The sequence below is a fragment of the Canis lupus genome, chromosome 11 (assembly GCF_011100685.1).
Source record: "Canis lupus familiaris isolate Mischka breed German Shepherd chromosome 11, alternate assembly UU_Cfam_GSD_1.0, whole genome shotgun sequence".
Lineage (NCBI taxonomy): Eukaryota > Metazoa > Chordata > Mammalia > Carnivora > Canidae > Canis > Canis lupus.
The window spans coordinates 66,982,994-67,003,212 of NC_049232.1; the positions used below are offsets into that span (position 1 = coordinate 66,982,994).

The window sequence follows — 20,219 nt, forward strand, 5'->3', positions numbered from 1 at the left end:
ACACACACACACACACACACACACACACACTCCAGCCACAGAACAATCTGCTCCATAGCTGGGCAAGCCCAATTTTGATTCCTCATCTAGAAGGGGACTCACAACTGGGTCGTAGTGCTCACCTCTACACACTGTCTCCAAGACAGTTAATAAGAGAAAGATCCTTCCTCCATCCCCAGCCTGGACCCAGATTTCTTTAGTGACACTCAGACCCAACTCTGAGTCGGCCTGACCGGTCCTTGGACAGCCAGACCCTGCGTCCCCCCGGAAGGCCCACTACCGGCCTCCTGAGATGCCCTCCCCACCTTACCCAGAGTCTGCTTGGGACACAAAGAACAGTATGGTGGCAAAGCTACTAGGCGAACTTAGAGAACTCCTAGCTGCCCTCATGTTTATCAGAAAATGATGAGAGCCGCAGGGAGATGGTACATCCTTTCCGCCAATGCTCAGCGCCTGCTTCTGTTAATACTCCCGAGCAACTCTGGCCTATTGTCTGGAACATTTAGAGGCAGGGGAAAAGTCCATGGGTGTTTTTTGGTTATTTTATTCTTCTTTCATAAACTGTTTTACACTTCTGCACTGTACCCAGAAGTACATTTTACCTAATATTTTACTTAATACTTAGTTGTTTTAACCAGAAACTTCTGATACTAAGCAAGTGGGATTTCTTCCTTTGAGTGACAATTTTTGCCGGGCTCCCCTGTGGACCACAGTCACTTCTTTGGCAGCTCGGTCTGGAGCTGGAAATTAAGGGGGCTGCAGAAACATCTTGTGTTTACAGAACCAGGAAAATAAGAATAATAATGGGAGTTCAGATTCTCTCTTTGCATAGAGGAGGCTTTCGGGGAAATCCTTGCTCATCAGGGACCCTACCCTGCACTAACCACGGTAATTTGTAATGATGCCAAATGTCATTCAAAGTCTGTGAAACAGTTTGAATAGTTGCACGTAAAAATTAAAAGTGGAAAACTATTTGTATTAGTCTTTTGACAACTCTTCTCTGTCAGCCACCTCAGATGAGAGCCCGAAAGGTTCTAAATGCTGATCCTAGGTTGTAGTCCAAGGTAGTACCTCAGAGGACAAAGGACAATTATTCCTAATACTGCCTAGTGCTGACAGGACCAGGGCCGGCAGCTGTCACTGACACCCGAGTGGCAGGACATCACTTCCCTCTCTCTCACTCTTCCCAGTTGAGGGGATAGACTTCGAGCCTGGTCTCCCAGGGCAAGGCAGCCTCATAGTTCCCACCAGTTTCCATCGTTCCTCTCCTTTCCACATCTGCCCATAAGCCCAGATCACTCGGATGTGACACCCAGGAATTTAGGGGAGAGAGGACACACCAGCCCAACCCGTCAGGAACATCACCCCTTTCCCTTGGGACTGCAGCCCTACATAATTCCAGAGCCACATTCAAATATACTGGGCCCCAAGGCTGTAAAATATAACTGTGCCCCATTCTCCTCCCCCGTGCTTTTCATTCTCCAGGCCTAGAAAAAGAGGGAAGGGAGGAGAATACTATTGTCACTTAGGAAAGCCACATGTCTCTGCTCCATTCGTTTTTTACTGGGCCTTGGAGTTATGCCATCAGGGAAGAAAGGTAAAGAACACTGACTGAGGCTTTAAAAATCAAATCTAATTCACTCCATCTGTAAATTGAGCAAGTTGACAGCAGCCCCAGGGCTCCTTACATCTAACATGTCATGGTTCCTGAAAAAGTAACAGTCATCGTTACTGCGGTTGTAGGTAAAGGGGGAGATCAGGTCACTCACATCTTCCCCCTTCCCTGTGAACACACAGACTCTGGCCTTGGGCTTGACGGTGTTTCAGCCCACCGTTATATGAACATCCCATCTAAAGGGAAGACACGGGGCGTTTTTAAGAGAGGGTTATAAAAAAAGTTAGCCAAGACTGCTATAAATGGTGGTGTGGAAGAGAGAAACCACCTAAATTAACAGCATATTTTTATTGGAATGAAAACTTATGGCTTTTGAATACCTGTCAGACCAATGGATCCGTATCAAAGCCATGCTGCCTAAGAGGCATTGCAGGGAACTTACCGGAGTGGCCAGCTTAGCATACTGTCTGTTAGGATGTCAATTAATTGTAGGAAAGGGGTTGCTTCTAAAACGTTGGGCAGGTTGCCTACGTCAATGATCTCTATCCTTTTCAATGACCTCCTTTATAAAGGCAAATTCCAGCTCAAACTTAAGTCCATCTCATTGCTCATCGTAAAAGGATGGATTCCAAATTAGCTCAGAGATGCTGCAAAGGAAGTTGCAGAGACTCTCTTGCACTCAAAAGTCCAGAAGAGCAGACAATCAGGACCCACTCAGAGGAAGACAAAGCTCCCGCCCATATGATCCGTAGCCTGGGGTCAAGGTTACGTTGTGTCTCAAAGGTCCAAGTTCACAGACACAGAACTGCTTGTGTAGCAGGCAGAGAAGATGTCAGCGATTCCAGAGTTTCCTCCTCTTGAGAGGGGTGGTTCCACAGGGATAGTCAGCATCTTGAATCCAGAACTGGAGCCAGGCTGGGAATGGAAAAAGTTGCAGACCCACGCACACCTGGATGGAAGCCACGTGGGGCCTCTGTGTGGGCGGGCACCTGAGAAGCTGTCATAACATCTGCCCCAGCAGCAGCGCATCCTGCTCACGTAGCGCCCGTCTGTGATCTAGACGTGGGGGAGGAAAAGAGATCATTGACACACTTTGGTTTTGCCTTGATGCCTCTGTACGTGCAGCTCACGTACCTTCATGGGAAACAGCATGGGCCATCAGAGCACCTATTACTGATCCTGCTTGTTTTCTGCACCAGAAGGGCACCCCCCCGCCCCTGCCCTGAGGTGTAGAGTTGCCCAGGCCTTTCACCTGCTGAGGGCTGGGCCCAGGACCACCTCTCCTCACCTCCCCCTTGACCCTCCTCAATCCCAGCTGTTCTTCAGGACTCTAACCCCATCCTTCCGCCGTTCCACTCATTTCTCAAAAATGTCAGTCTCACATACCACACGGCTGAGAAGGAGAGGAATGCGAGAATAATCACAACAGCCATGGATCCCAGCCCGACGCCCACCATCTGCTGCAGCAAGAATGACGAGTCTGCGGGACAAAACCACACACTGAGCCCACGGCACGCAATCACAGCACACGTGCACCTGTGCTCACTCCGTTTTAACCCAAGGCTTGGCCCCATTTCACAAACCATCCCAAGAATGCCCAGAGTGCCTCTGTGTCCTCCGAGTCAGCCCTGAGGGTGCAGGGCGTAAGGAAAGCACAGTCCCAGGTATTTCTGAAAAGGAAATGGAAAACCAGGCCACACTCAACTTACAAGGGATAAAATAGCTCATCTTGTTGTGCATATAAGTACAGCAGACTGTGCTGCTTGTACTGGTCCTCTCCCAGTTAACTGCTCCTCAAAGTGTTTATGGGAAGCTTTCTTTTGCATTGAGGAAGAACTCCTGACAACATTTGGATTTTTGCTCCGAAAATGATTAGGGAGCGCCAGTGGTCAAACACAGCAAACAGATCCTCTCTGACGGATAGGATATGTCATTTTCCCAACACACCAACAAGGAGAGGACCTCCCTGCTCCGCTTGGCAGGTTGCCATGAGGATGAAGTAAGAAAACTGATGGAGAAGCTCTCTAAAATACATGTGTTCTAATTTGGGGTGTATCATAGGCCAACCCCAGGGAGATCCTTTGTTATAAACCAAAAAACACCCACACTTGAGTTGCTATAAACCAAAAAACAGCCAAGTGACTGAATCAGAGCATCATGTTCTCTACCAAAGGTCTCGTTTTAATTTGCAATCAACTTATTTAGCACTTACAATATGCCAAACTCTGTTCTCATGACTTCTCCTAGCCACCTAGTGAGTACTATAAGAATAGAACCAGGTATTACAATCATAGTGCCCAGCGTAATAACAATACACTGAGTGCTGTTATTATTCCCATTTTACAGATGAGGGACCGAGGCATGGAGTGGTTCAGCAACTTATCCAAGGTCACAAGCTGAGAACCAAGAGAGTCAGGATCCAAACCCATGTTGTCTGGTTCCAGCATCTTTGGTTTTAACCACAACACCATGCTTTCCCAGGGCAGATCTGAGCCCAGCTCTGTCTCCAGCAGAGCAGGTCATCAGAAGTTAGGGGGCCAGGCCCTGCCCTTTCCTGCATAGGCCGATGATGATGGAGCTCGGACCATAGCTGTTCAAGCTCTTCTTTAAAAGAACAAAAGTCTGTGTGCAATAGTGCCATCAGACCCTGCAAAGATCGTGGGGGCTGATGCTGCACGTATAGAATTAAAAACAAAAACAAAACACAGCCAAGCCATGGAAGAATGGTAAGGAAGTGCAACGAAGTCCAAATTTTGCCAGATGATTTGCTGTGATTGTCACTGTCGGAATATCAAATCATTTCATTTTTCGGTGCCCTCCTTTTACTGATGCCCCAGGCACACGTTAGTCTGCCCTCTGGGCCATCCACTACTGCCTGGGAAGAGCTGAAACAGTAAACGAGCAAAGATCTGTTAGGTAAGGAGGAGGGGCTTGAGAGAAAAAGTAGTAGCCCCTGGGCTTGAGGGCCTTGAAACACAGTTGACTCTCATCCCTGGCTGCCGAGGCACATCTGAGAAGGGGGCTGGCAGGGGAGCCTGCTGCTACCTAAGTCTTCCATCACCCAATCTGCACTAACACAGTAGCCACTAGCCACAGTGTGGCTGTTAAATCTAAATCAGTTCCAGTTAGGGCGCCTGGGTGGCTCAGTGGTTGAGCGTCTGTCTTCAGCTCAGAGTGTGGTCCCGGGGTCCTAGGATCAAGTCCCACATGGGGCTCCCTGTGAGGAGCCTGCTTCTCCCTCTGCCTGTGTCTCTGTGTGTCTCTCATGAATAAATAAATAAAATCTTTTTTAAAAAAATTAAAAATAAATAAGTTCCAATTAAATTAAAAATTCAGTTTCTCAATCATACCAGTTCAAGTGCTCGATTTCAAATCCACATTTCAAATGCCCAGTAGCCACATGTGGCTTGTTGCTACCATTCTGGACAACACAGCTTTAAAATCTTTCCATCGTTGCATAAAGTTGTATTGATTGGCACTGCTCCATCTCCACGACGGGGGTAAGTGCAGTTTGGTTCTATTCTCTAACAGGGTAGCTGGCACCAGCAAAAGCAGCCATGGAATACAGTTCTTGCTAAAAACCTCTGCAAAACCCATTACCTCAGAAAGTGTTGTCAAGAGACTTTCTAGAAAAAACATGGCTTGTATTGTTTGGCTACCTTTAGTAACCAGAAGAAAGAAGCCACACTACAAGATGGAAGGAGGAGCTGTGGGTAAACTAGAAATTAGCAGAGAAAAAAAATTAGAGGAGTGACTTAAATTACTGGATATTAAAACAGTGCAGAATCAGCATAGGGATGAATACATGGGAACAAAATAGCATAGGAACAAACCCATGTATATCAAATAACTTCCAAGCTTAAATATCGAAGTCAGGTGGTCCAAGTCTGTATTTGAACACCCTGACTGTGGATTCTGGACAAGTGATTCAGCCATTCTGTGCCTCAGTTTCCTCATTGAGGACTGATTTAGCAACATGGGAATGATAATAATAGTCCCCACTTTATAGGGTTATTGTGAGAAATAAATGAGGTAAGTTGTGTCAGGACTGTGCCCAGGACACAGCAGGCAGCTGGCAAGTGCTGGCTATGTATGGTTCATTATTGTTGCTTTGCTACTGCTTCAAGTCATTAGGAGAAATGATATATTTTTCATAATTCATGTTGAGAAAACTGACCATTTAGAATAAAGTGATGTTGACCATTAGAGCTTAAACTGTATATGCCAAAATAAAATCCAGACAGATTAAATTGAAACCTAAAAGAATTAGATCAAAGGGTAAGTGAATACTTATCTAAAATATTTATCTCAAACAGGTAAGAACTGCCTTAAGCATATTTATTAATGCAGAAACCATGATGCTCACCGCTGGGATCTGCTGCTGCTTCTACCACAGAGCCACCTCTTAAAAGATCTTGCCTGGCCTTGACCTCAAGTTATCCTCAACTACGCTTTGCAAACTCTATCTTCCTCACCCAAAGTTCCATGTTCTTTGCTCCTCTCTGGTCTACTTAGGTTTGCTCTTCAAGATTTCTTAAAGATCAGCTGCTGCGGCTCACCATCTCATTTGCAAATTGTATGAAGCTGCTAGAATGTGCTGCATCTGGGTCAAAAGGCTTTAATTTATGTGAAGCAGTGAGCTCTTCTCCTGCTTTTAAATGTCCCCTCACAAACAGGACAGAGGCAAAGTAGGAGTTGATAGACTTGACTTTCTCTTGACCACCCACCAGCAGAACATCATTTACCCTAAGCAACAGGCCCACCCAGCTATTCCTTACTCTGGATGTAAATATTGGAAAATCATCTTTTTTTTTTTTTAATTATTCTGCAAAACATGACTTGGGTTTTGGCTCCAGGCATGGTTCTTGCTGGTACATGTCTCTTGGTCTACCTTGTGTATGTACTCTGTGAAAATCTGAGTCCATCCAACCCAGAGCACTCACAGTGTAGCCGCACAAGATTTCTGTAGGGACTTTCCCAATTAATTCCTCGCTGAGAAAATTTACAGCAGGCTAATTCGAATTACATTTTTTAGAGCTTTGCCGTCTTCTGGTTTCCCTCCCTTTCACGGTTTTATGCTATAAAATCATGCTTCCTTTTCCCCCGAATTACTTGTAGAATATTCTTTCGGAAACTGGAGTAAATCATGTGTTATAGCACAGATTTGCAGTGACTCATTCTTGGAGAGAGTAAAACCATTAGGTTAAAATACTGTCATTCTCTTCAGGGTGGCTCCCTGAGGAGGTAGAGTGCTCAGGAGGCGTGACAGGGCTTCTGTGGGCGTATCTTTTAACTCTTCCACTAATGCAAATATCACAGGTGCTGAAGAACAAGTTAGAAAGACTCTATGCCTACTCTCAAGCTCTGTAACAGCTTGAGGACTTCCTGTGGCTGTGGACATTTTTTCATGAATTTACACGAGCAAGGGCACTTCCTGAAAGCAACAAGTCCACTTTCCAAAAGGTACACAAAATTACCACTGTGACTTCTACTTAGTGTGTTAAACTTCTCTCTGCTATTTTAGGGTCTCCTTATTTGAATCCCATGCAGAGGACAAAGGAGATCAAAGTAGATTAATTTAGAGATAAGTATCACCTGATGAATCGGCAACACTTTTGAACTCATTTTCTATTGCAGCTTAACAAATCACCATAAACTTAGCAGCCAGCCCCCATTCATAGCTCGCGGTTCTGGGAACCAGAAGTTCAGGTGCATTGTGACTGGGTCCTCTGCTCAGTGTCTTCTAAGGCTGAAATCAATGTGTCAGGTGGGCTGTATTTCCCTCTGGAGCCTCTGGGGAAGAATCTGCTTCCAAGTTCATAGCACTTGTAGGACTAAGGTTCCCATATACTTACTGGCTGTCAGCCACTGGCCACCCACATTGCTGCCATGTGGTTCCTTCCATCTCCAAAGGCAGCAGGAGAAACCCTGATTGATGTCAGATCCATCTCTCCCTTTGAATCTCCAATCTCCCATTTCTGACTTCTAGATCCAGAGTTAAAGGGTTCATGTGAAGGTCAGGTGCATCTGGATAATCTCCCTATTTGGGACCTTAATTACATCTTCAAATCCTTTCTCAGCAACACTCAGAATAGCCTTTGATTGAGTAACTGAGAGATGGTGCGTGTACACCAGGAATCTGTGAGGCTGTATAATAACTCTGCCAACCGCAGTGAGGAAGGTGGAAGGTATGCCTGTGCGTGTTTGTGTGTATACATACATCTGCACCGCATATACAAACACATATGTACACACTAGGCTTATATATTGATGTAAATCTTCTCTGGCTTAAGTATTGTACCTACTGTGCTATGCTTTTCATCAGGCTCTACTTCTGGTTGACCGTAATCATCTAACACAATTCACTAAATTCTGATGAGGCACCAATGTGTACCAGGCACTGCTCCAGTTCTTCAAATGCTCTTCCCCAGGGGTATGAAATCTAGTAAGAAAAGACAAATGCACCAGTTGCTCTAAAGTGTGGCAGATATCTTTAAAAGGGAGGAGGGGAATCCCTGGGTGGCTCAGCAGTTTAGTGCCTGCCTTCAGCCCAGGGCGTGATCCTGGAGTCTCAGGATCTAGTCCCACATTGGGCTCCCTGCATGGAGCCTGCTTCTCCCTCTGCCTGTGTCTCTGCCTGTGTGTGTGTGTGTGTGTGTGTGTGTGTGTGTCTCATGAATAAATAAATGAAATCTTAAAAAAAAATAAAGTGTGGCAGAAAGCCTATGTGGAGGGAGCGGGGAGGGAGCAAGGGGGATGGGGAGAGAGGGAGATGGGGGGGAGAGAGGTAGGTCCTACCCCATTGAGGAAATAAAGCTTCAGGAAGGACATAGCATTTGATTGTAATCTTGACGAACAGATGGGATTGTAGTAAGCTAATAAACAGAGATTACAGGAAGGTTATAGGGCAATCCAGGTGGAAATAAGCAAGTAATCGTATGAGTAAAGACATTAAGGAAAGTAGGCAAGGGCCTAGCCAGAGAAGAGCTAGTACATCACTGCAAACGGAGAAGGAGAGAGGTCACTAGAAGGGTATGCCACTGTCAAACTGATGTCTTGGAAATCAGTCTAAAACATAATAGAGAACTCTGGAAGGGGAAATAGTCAAATCGGCACTGCAGTTTAGAAATATGAGTCAGGAGTGTAGGCTGGAGTGAAGAAGGAACCCCTGAACACCATGGTGGGCGAGGAAAAAAGAGGCTTTGCCAGTTGTCTATGCTGCAGATATAAAGGCCTATGCTGGGGGAATAGGGGGTGTGGTGAACCCAGACATGAGATGGGCATACCCTACGTATAAAATGTGGGCTGAAAGGCAAAGGGGAGTGGTCACTAATGACTCAGGGGTTACTCCTATCACTCAAGAATGTTCTATGAATACCGTTTGTGAACATCTCACATATATCAGATGACTTGTTTTGTGACTCAAGAAATCAAAGAGTCAGTACTTTGTGGCTGGAAGGGATCTGAGAGATCTCGGTAAGAGGAAATTGAGAACCAGCCAAGTTAAATATAATTTCAAAGACACTCGGCTGATTAGTAGCAAGGCTCAAGCAAGGAAGCCCAGGCCTCTGCATTTCCCCCTCAAACCAACTGCTGGTTCCCTGGTAATCATCACAAAACTCTTTTAGGGGTGATCTGCATAAGGTAAATAGCATACTTTGTCACTGGGCAAAGGTCAGAATGGGGCTATTGATTGGCACAGATGAACTAGAACAAGTTCAGGACTAATCTGGATCCTAGCTCTCTCCAAATTACTTTCTGAGATGGCAGTCGTCCACATTTTTGCAAAAGGAGACTATCAGAGGTACTTTACACAGGTCAAGTTTATACACAGATTCAGAATTGCCTTCAGCATTTCAATATAACAGTGGGTTCTTCTATTATCACTAGAGCCTTCTAATAGTTTTATTTTCAAGGTTTGAACTCTCTTTCAACACTGATTCTTAAGTTGAGGGGGGTAAAAAAGGTACTACCAAACCACTTAGATATTTCCAAAGCGAAATCCTTCCTGTGAGCTTAATCACAGTAGAATGACTATAGCCAGCTCCTTGGCCATTTCTGCCACCCAGTTTGAGTGTCTGCTAACCATATCAAACAGCTGCTGAAGGCTGTGGATTCTGGGAGCTTCTGTGCTTGTCCAGGATGATTGCACATCTCCATTCTTTTGATAAAGCACCTATTTTCTTTGTGTGAACTGCATTCGCACCCCCAGAGCCTCAGGGAATGGACTGGCTGAAAAACTTCCATTTGTTGGAGCATGTGGTTATTTCTTGTGGCCTTCACTGAAATTCTAGGACAGGAAGCTTAGCCTATCTACACGCATTAGTGTAACAGCACCCATCTCTGTGAAGGGAGACTCACTAATTATGCTAAGTAAAATAAGTCAGAGACAAATACTATATGATCCCATTTATATGTGGAATCTACAAAGGCTAAACTCATTGAAATAGAAGACTGGTAGTTGCCAGAGTCTGGGGTTGGGGGGTAGGGAGAAATGGGGAGGTGTTGGCCAAAGGGCACAAACTTCCAGCTATAAAATGAGTAAGTACCAGGCACCTAATGATGTACAACATGGTAACTATAATGAATACTGTATTATATGCTTGAAAGTTGCTAGGAGAGTAAATCTTAAATGTTCACACATACACGAATATATACACATGGTAATTATGTGGGCAATGGGGATCATTTTGCAATAGAGATCCAATCATCACATTGTACACCTTAAACTCAATGCTTCATAAATTATATCTCAAGAAAGTGGAGGGGTGTGGGGGAGACCCTTGCTGCCTGGCAAACACAATCCAAGATGGCAGATGGTCAGGTAATGTGCTTTGCCCAGGAGAAAGGCCATGTCCTCTTGCTCTCGTTGAAGTAGGTGTGAATAGAGATAAAAAAGATGGGAAATAACATTAGAAGATAAGCAGACAAATGAAGGAAGCCTAATTCTCCAGGTCCCTCCCAATCATTTCCTGTTAAGCACCTTCTACTGACAAGGTACCAGATCCCCCATTGTAAAGTGCCCCTAGCTGGAATCCTTCTGGAAGCAGGGTTATATGGGCACTTCCTTACCACCCCAGCCTATTGTTTCACGCTGCTCTGAGGTAAGGGGCAGGATGTAAGGGGTTAAACTGATACTCCAAGCTAAGAGCAAAATTCCTCAGGCTGTTGCTAGGACTCCTAGACCACAAAGAAAAGGTCCAGATTCAAAGGTCATAAACTTGACAAGGTTTCTGGTATTAGCTACAAACTAATGGAATTCCTGGGAATCAAATCCACTGGCTGGCTGCCTGTTGGTTTAAAGAGATGTACTGCCAGGGAAATCCCACGTCTGGCAAACACTGAGCTGCGATTGCTCAATCCCCGAGGCCAGTCTCCCACCTGGACAGCTGCCTGCGCGAGGAAGGCATGTGAAGCTATACAGCCCTCGGTAGAGCTCCTTCCTGCTGCATCTTATGTACAAACAGCTCTGGAGGAAACGGACGAGGGTACTTTCCCATCAGGCAGAACCAGGAAAAGACTGAGGCGGCCCAACTAAGTGACCATGTGAGTCCCTCTGCTGCCAGGCCAAGGGAAGCTTGCTTTTCCCATCCAGCAGGATGTGGTCATTGTCATGGGCCCCCTGTCCATGGCACAGCACTTTATCTTTTCTTCCTTTCTAAATGAAAGTGCTTACTGAGCTTACCCAGGCTCCCCTTTCATGTTAAATGCTGTGGTTTGAAGATGCTTACGTACATTCTGCATTCAGTCACAGACTGCTAAGGGACCATGAGAAGTCCACCTGGATTTGATCAAGAGGCATGGACCGTCCCCAGGGAGCCTGGTCTTGGAGCTGGATGCAATAACAGACCCACCCTCGAGCTGTCTTCCACTCGAGCTCCACTTTTGGTTGTATAGAGTATTATTCTTCCATAATGGAGGGTGTTTTTCTTAAAAGTACACATGGGGCGCCTGGGTGGTGTAGTTGGGCATCTGACTCTTGGTTTTGGCTGGGGTCGTGATCTTGGGGTCAGGGGATCGAGCCCCACGTCAGGCTCTCAGCTCAGTGTGGAGTCTGCTTAGGACTCTCTCTCCCTCTGCCCCCCCACTCTCTCTTGTTCTCTTCCCTCTCCCTAAAATAAATAAATAAAATCTTTTAAAAAAAAAGTGTACGTGTATGTGTGCGTACATGCAAAGCAGCTAAATGGCCAAAATGCTGCAGCTCTTTGTACTGATCTGCCAACATGTTTTTCTGTGCCTCTTTTCCTGATGGGGATCAGGTCTGCCTCTCAGTGCAATCCTGGTGTGGCTATCAATGACACTGATCTACCCCCAACCAACCATATGAGTAAGCCCCAAATCCCAGGGGCTTAGCGCATAGCGCATAGCGCATAGTTCCCTAGGAGGAGCACTAGTCATCCCATAGCCAGTCCCTTAATCTAGGAGAAAAGATCCTTTCCCGGAACTGAAAAACCTTCTGTTCCCACTGAAGTTGCTAAACTGCACAGCTGGTGCCCAGCCCTCTCCATCACATGGCTTATTATAGAAGAAAATGAAGCCAACTCAGAAACAGAGAGCAGAGACAAAGACAGACTGTCCTTCTCATGGAGTCAAGTCCCAAGTGTCAGTTCCTGGAATCCTCGTGATGCCCCTTTGGGTCGAGGTCCATAAGCTCCCCACCCCATCCTTTGCAGCTGTGGCTTTTTGCTTAAACTAGTATGAGATGGGTTTCTGTCCCCTGTGGCAATTTTAAAAGAAATCTCATCAATATAAACTTGATGCTGCAGACTGGAGAGGAGAAAGGAGGACCGGAGGCTTAGGCAGAAAATGGTTTTTACCTTTCACTTGAGCCCAAACTGCACAGGAGCATCTTCTCACCTATAAAGAGAAATGCAGCAACACATTTAATGAGGCAGCACATAACATCAATTTAAAGAATACATTTTGGCCCAAAAAGTTTAGTGGGTTATTTTTTCTTCTTAATCTGGATTAAAATATCCTCATCTAGCTTGAACATCTAATAATTTAGCCATATGATCACTAAGTATTTGAGGGACTGGCATGGAACCCTAGGGATCAGTTCTGTGGCTTCTCAATAGATCTCAAAAAGCATGCCCTATGGGTAAACAACAGAAATGGCAATGAGTTTCATTCTCCTTCCCAGCTCTGAGCAACTGGCACCAACTGCTGAAAAAGATTCTGAGGTCCCATCCATGTGACAGTGATAGGACAGTGACAGTGATACATGGGACAGGCAAGACTATGAGAACTCTTGGTAAGTAATAACACCTCACCGGTCTAGATGATACTTATCTGACCAAGACCCACAAACACACTGGAATGAGATACCTTCTCTTCTCTTCCAGTTATTACATGCATATTTGTCTGTTAGGAATACTGAGATTACTCAGCAAAATGTTCCCCAGAGGAAACTAAATAGCAGGGGTTAGAGAAAGATTCCTCCAACTTCAAAAGGAGATTCTCTTTCAAGTGACAAAATGGGTAGTCTGGTTTTATTGAAAAATTTAAATATATATATATATATATATATATATATATATATATATATATATTTGCACTGAAAAATGCTGGTGAATGCTTGAAATGGCCCTAAGTTCTTGAATGTGACTAAACTTTGCATTGATGCTAAGTGTATCAAGGGCATCGAGTGGAAAATCATATTCAAGAATAACCAGTGAAAGGGACCTCAAGTAGTAAGGCAGGTACTAGGGAATTGAGTGTATTAAAGGAGAGAAATGGGCCAAGGGAAGAAGGGAGCTCATTAAAATAGAGTGTCATGGCCAGATTTACAATTTATAAACTTCATTCTGGCAGTTGTTTGGAGCAAAGAGACAGGAAGATGAATTAGAAAATTGATGTTCAGGGGCGCCTGGGAGGCTGAGTGGGTTAAGCATCTGCCTTTGGCTCAGGTCATGACCCCAGGGTCCTGGGATCGAGCTCCACATTGAGCTCCCTGCTCTGCGTGGAGTCGCCTTCTGCCCTTCCCTGCTGCTGTGCTCTCTCTCTCTCAAATAAATAAAATCTTTAAAAAAGGGAAAAAAAGACAATTGGTGTTTAGGCAAGAGATGCCAAAGGCTAAACATTGTTAAGGGAGCAGAGGAAAGGATGATTTTATACAGCTTTAATGTGAAAGAATTGACAGAATTTGATGATGTACTAGACAAAAAGATAAAGAGGGAGAAGACAAGAATTATTCCTTGATTTCTGTCTTAGCAAATGGGAGCATGGTGATGCTATTTACTGGAACGGATACACAGAAGGAAAAACAAACTGGAAGAACTGGAAAACAAACTTCCTGGTGTCAAATTTTACTGCACAGCTTCAGTAATCGAAACAATGTGGTGCTGGCATAGAGACAGATATATAGACCAATACAGTAGAATAGAGAGCCCAGAGATTAAACTCTTGCATATATGTCAAATAATTTTTGACAGGGGTCACCAAGAACATTCAATGGGTAAAGGAAATCTTTTCAATAAATGATGCCAGGAAAACTAGATATTCACATGCAAAAGAATGAAGTGGGACCCCGACCTAACACCACATACAAAAATTAACTCAGAATGGATCATCCAAATGTAGGACCCAGAAAAAAAGAAAACATAGAGAGTAAGCTTCAGCAAATTGGATTTAGCAATGATTTCTTGGATATGACATCAAAGGCATAGACAGCAAAAGAAAAAATGGACAAACTGGACTTCCTCAAAATTAAGAACTTTTGAGGATGTGAAGAAAAAAGAACCCTCGTGCACTGTTAGTGGGATGCAAACTGGTGCAGCCACTGTGGAAAACAGTATGGAGGGTCCTCAAAAAATTAAAAATAGAACTAACCAGGATCCAATAATGCCACTACTGGGTGCTTACCCAAAGAAGAGATACATGCACCCCTATGTTTACTGCAGCATTATTTTCAATAGCCAAGATACGGAATCAAGGGTCCATGGAGAGATGAATGGATAGAGAAGATAGAGAAGATGTGATACACACACACAAAAATGGAATATCACTCAGCCATAAAAAAGAATGACATCGTGCCACTGCAACAACATGGATGGAACTAGAGGGTATAACGCTAAGTGAAGTAAGTCAGCCAGAGAAAGACAAATACCATATGACTTCACTCATATGTGGAATTTAGAAACAAAACAAATTATAAATAGAGACAAACAAAAAACCAGATTCCTAAATATAGAGAACAAATTGGTGGTTGCCAGAGGGGAGCTGGGTGGGAGATGGGCGAAATAAATGAAGGAGATTAAAGGGACATGTATCACAATGAGCACTGAGTAATACATAGAATTGTTAAATCACTCTATTGTACACATATAACATTGTATATTAATTATACTGGAGTTAAAAACAAAGAAAGATGGAATGTTAAAAAAATTAACTTTTGTACATCAAAGGACACTTAATGACAGAGCAAAAAAGGCAACTCATGGAATGAAAATATTTGCACATTGCAAATCTCATAAAGCATTAATATCCAGAATATATACAGAACTCCTAATACCCAACAACAAAGAAATAAATAACTCAATTCAAAACTGGGCAAAGGACTTGAATCACCATTTCCCCAAAGAGGACACACAAGTTGTCAAAAGCATATGAAAAGATGCTCAACATCGCTAATCATTAGAGAAATGGAAGCCAAAACCACAATGAGATTCCATCTCACATCCATTAGGGAGGGCCATTACCAACACAGAAAACAGCAGGTCTTGGGGAGGATGTGGAGAAAATGGAACCTTTGTGCACTGTCAGTGAGAATGTAATATGGTGCTGCCACTGTGGAAAATAGTGTTATAGTTCTTCAAAAAAATACAAAGAGAATTAACATATGATCCAACAATTCCAACTCTTGGTAAATGCCCCCAAAGAACTGCGAGCAGGGACTCAAAGAAATATTTATACACCCATGTTCATAGCAGTCTTATTCAGAATAGCCCAAAGATGAAAGCAACCCAAGTGTCCATCCACAGATAAATGGCTAAACAAAATGTGGTGCTTACATACAATGGAATATGCCAAAAGGAAGAAATTCTGACACAATGCTACACCATGAGTGAACTTTAAGGACATGTGGCTAAGTGAAATAAGACAAATAATGTATGATTCTACTCAAATGAGGTACCAGGAGTGGTCAAATTCATAGAAACAGAAAGTAGCAGAGTAGTTGCCAGGGTTTGGGGAAGGCAGGAAGGAGAAAGTTTCTGTTTGATGGGGACAGTCTTTCAGTTTGGCAAGATGAAAAGAGCTCTGGAGACTGGATGCATAACAACTTAAGTGAACTTAATACTAATAAACTGTGCACTTAAAAATTATTTACGTGGTAAGTTTTGTTATATGTATTTTCCCACCATGAAAAAACAAATATTCAACATACACCACTACCAAATGTTCTGGAATTAAATGGTGGTAATGGTTTGTACCACCTTGTGAATACACTAAAGACCACTGAATTGTATGCTTTATTTTTTTTTTCACCATCTTAACTATTTTTACTTTTAAGAATTTCTTATTTGAGTATAGTTGACACATAATGTTGTATTTGTTTCAGGTGTACAGCTTAGTAATTTGACAAGTTTATAAGATGCCATGTTCGCCACCAATGTAACTATCATCTGTGCCGTTACATCACTGTTACTGGGGCACCTGAGTGGCTCAGTGGTTGAGCGTCTGTCTTTGGCTCCAGTTGTGATCCTGGGGTCCTGGGATCGAGTCCTGAATCCCACATGGGGCTCCTCAGGGAGCCTGCTTCTACCTCTGCCTATGTCTCTGCTTCTGTCTCTCATGAATAAATAAAATCTTTTAAAAAATATATATCACTATTACCATATCACTATGTTCCTTATGCTATAAATGATATACTTTAAATGGATGATTAATATGGTATGTGAATTATCTCTCCGTAAAGCTGTTTAAAAAAGAAAAATAAATAGTTCACTACTCATCTGAATAGGACTGTAACACTAACAGATTTGGAACCCCTTAGGAGAAGTAATTGCAATTCAAAAATGCAAGTCCCAATATAAATGTTTTCAAAACCCCTTCGTCTCCTTAACCATCCCAAAGCCCAAGCACGTGTTCTGCTAAGCTATATGAAAAAAGAGATATCAATGACATTACAGAAAACTTCCCTATACTATAAACTAGGATTCTTATCCTAACCTCTCACTCCACTACCTGCGTTATGGCTTGAATGTCTGGGTCACCTAAAGTTCACATCTTGAAGCCCTAGCCCCACAGATGGTGGTACTTGAGATTAGGGCCTTTGGAAAGTAATTAGGTTTAGATGAGGTCATGAAGGTGGGGACTCCATGATGGGATTAGTGTTCCGGTAAAATGAAAAAGACGGCCCAGGGCTAGATTGCATGCTTTCTACCAGGCGAGGACACAGCAAGAAGGCAGCTGTCTGAAAGCCAAGAGGAGGGCTCTTACCAAGGAACCAGGTCAGCTGGGACCTTAATCTTGGACTTCCCAATTTCCAAAGCTGTGAGAAATGCATTTCTGTGATTGAGACCACCCAGCCTACGGCATTGTATCATGGCAGCCCATGTGTACTAATGTTCCTCTTAGGCCAAAGTCTCAATCTGGGACAGCAGCTCTGTGAGCAGGCTCTAAACTGCAGTCACATGGTACTGCTAGTGCTATGTCTGTGGCGAGAAATGCCAAGGCAGGCTCTCCAGGTAATCTTCTAGCAAGGAGGCCTGTCTACATCATAAACACCTTTTAAACAAGTTCAGGGAAATATAGTCTGGGCTTTAGCCTGCCAATTCTTAATTCCTACATTATTGTCACAAAATGCTACCGAATCTCTTTGCCACTTGTACATACTCTTAAAAGTAACCACTGCTGGGGCACCTGGGTGGCTCAGTCGGTTGAGCATCTGCCTTCATTCAGCTCAGGTCATGATCCCGGGTTCTGGAACTGAGCCCCACGTCAGGCTCCCTGCTCAGTGGGGAGCCTGCTTCTCCCTCTCCCTGCCCTGCTCGTGTTTGTGCTCTCTTTCTGTCAAATAAATAAAATCTTAAGAGAAAAAAAGTAATCGCTGGTTTAATATCAAGCATGATAGAGGTACATTAGATTTGTGTCCTACTCAGAATTTAATAGAGTACATCTCAGTTTTAAATATGTGAGGCAGGCGCCTGGCTGGCTCAGTCAGTTAAGTATCTGACTCTTAATCTCAGCTCAGTCGGGTCTTGATCTTAGGGTTGTGAGGTCAAGCCCTGTGCTGGGCTCCTCACCCAGTGTGGAGCCCATGCTAAAAAAATAAACATAAATAAATAAATAAACAAGCAAGCAAATTTACACTAAAGATGGCTCAAATTCATCAGTCAAAAGATGTTTCTATTATTAGTAATATAATCTGGAGGCAGCCCGGGTGGCTCAGTGGTTTAGCACCGCCTTCAGCCCAGGGCCTGATCCTGGAGTCCCAGGATCGAGTCCCACGTCAGGCTCCCTGCATGGAGCCTGCTTCTCCCTCTGCTTGTGTCTCTGCCTCTCTCTCTTTCTCTTTCTCTCTCTCTCATGAATAAATAAATAAAATAAAATAAAAAGTTTTAAAAAAGTAATATAATCTGTTTCTAGTTTCCATTATCAATCCATATGAATTTATCTCATACTCTGAGTTCTCCTGGGGCAACCATCACAACGGTCCTTCCAGATCTTCCACCCATGACTCACTGATTCAGCTCTTGCCATTCTGCCTGTCCAGCTCACTATATCTATTTATTATGCAATGAATATATGTTCCTATGTCTCATGAAAGAACCACTGGGATAATGTAGGCTTTCTAAGGATCAGGAGAGGTGGGTGTGGCCGAGCAAGTCACAGAAGCAGAAAATAGGGCAGTGCTGACGTTCATCAGCCTCCCCTTCCTGCTTCTGAGAGAGTGAGGGGAGGCAGCATGCTGGCAGGAGTGACATCTAGACGTTCCTCTCCAACTCAGGCGTCAGCAGGGCAATAGGATGAGGGCGTTTGTGAAGCTTAAGAGGAAGAACCAACGCTAGGTCAGTCCAAGCACAGATCCAACCAAGTTCCGTGGGAAGTTCAGACCATCAACCTCCTTAAAGGTCTCACCTGCCCAACATTTAGAAAGGCAATGGTGTGTGACACATTTTAGTGGTTAGCCCATGCAGTGTCCGTCTCAAATACCAGGAAAACAAATGTTCAAACATTTACATTTCACACGAAGAAGGAAATAGAGAATTCACGACTTCTTAAAGAAGAATACCTTATTCCATTCACTTGTGATTCGTAATATAATGCAGTAATCTTTCCCTTTTCTCAAAGGTGCGTTATAGTACTTCCCATAGTACAGCCTGTCTCCAATAGGTATCTCCATGGCATCATCTGGAACATCTTTGGCCAGTAGTTCTGCAGCCACATATCCCTCAGCATCAGAAGTGTTGCTAAAGAATGAGGTGGCCCCTTCAGAATCACAAAGAAATGTACTTTGGAGGGCCAAGGGAAGCACCAACACTTGATATGAACTAGAAAAAAGAAAAGAAAATGTCTATCAGACCCTTGCTTGGGAGATTCGTTCATTCAATTATTCATATTTACTGAGCACCTGCTATAAGATAAACACTTTTCTGGACACTGGAGATATATAACACTGGACAAGAAAAAGTCCTGCCCCCCCCCCCCAGGGGATTTACAGTCTGACAGCTCCAACAGCTTCTGGAACTCCAGTTTGGACCTACGGCGCTAATGCCCCATGACACGACGTGAGGGATCTCAACTTCCAGCTGCTGCGGATGCCAAGCAAATCCTCTTTAGCTGGGAGAAGTTGTTACACGTATGGCTGCCCTGGGTGTCCATGGCCTAAAGCCGAACTCATCACTGGTTTTCACGTGGGCGAATAAAGCCCAGCTGGGGAAAGGGTTTAGCAGTCACATGGAGGCTGCTGCTGAGAAGCATTAATGTCCTAAGTCTGAAAAAAAAAAAAAAAAAAAAAAAAGGCTCCAATCACATGGTAACCTGAAACAGAACTCATGTGATCCCCCTCCAGTTCACACATCAAAGTTCATGTGAAATAAATGAGAAGCAAGGAGTGCCAAGTCACCATGCATTAATCCAGTCTGACGATATCCTAAAATAGCCAGGGGGGTAAAATGTCATGGGGATGAGGTGAAACTCTTGCCTAAATGTGGACGGAGAAGCACACCAGCCATCAAGTAGCCCTTTGTGCACGTGCTGGGTTATTGTTTATCCTGCCAAATACAAAGCCTGGCAGTGAAAGGAGCTGTAAGAGCAAAAAACAAAAAACAACAAACAAACAAACAAACAAAAACAACACCCCCCCCACCCCCCCCACCCCCCACCCCCCCGCAGAGGACGAACCATGCCTTCTTTTTCAACCCCTCCCTTCCATCCTTTCCCTCCTGCCTCTGGAACAGCACGTGTCTGAACATCTGCTTTCTCTATCAGGCTTGATAGCAGGGATTTAAGTGACTTACTCTTGTATCCTTGCAAATCCTTACCCAGTTCTCTGGCTGTGACGGCCTCCCCACTAATGTTTCTTGAGTTGACATTTCAGTGAAGAGGGAAAAACATGCATCAGTATCAAATATGATTAGGGTAATTTCCAAACCAGGAG

At 44.0% G+C, this 20,219-nt stretch overlaps 1 protein-coding gene across 1 annotated transcript in view; it reads right to left on the reverse strand.

Moving 5' to 3' along the window:
* Positions 1 to 1,912: 1,912 nt before the first annotated feature.
* Positions 1,913 to 20,219, reverse strand: part of SUSD1 (sushi domain containing 1) — a 130,174-nt gene continuing 111,867 nt past the window's right edge. The window contains exons 15-18 of the mRNA XM_038553300.1: positions 18,929 to 19,110; positions 12,433 to 12,472; positions 3,002 to 3,095; positions 1,913 to 2,671 (exon numbers count right to left, since the gene is read on the reverse strand). Of these exons, the coding sequence (XP_038409228.1) occupies positions 2,393 to 2,671; positions 3,002 to 3,095; positions 12,433 to 12,472; positions 18,929 to 19,110 (595 nt within the window). The 3' untranslated portion in view covers positions 1,913 to 2,392. The remainder of the gene's footprint in view (positions 2,672 to 3,001; positions 3,096 to 12,432; positions 12,473 to 18,928; positions 19,111 to 20,219) is intronic.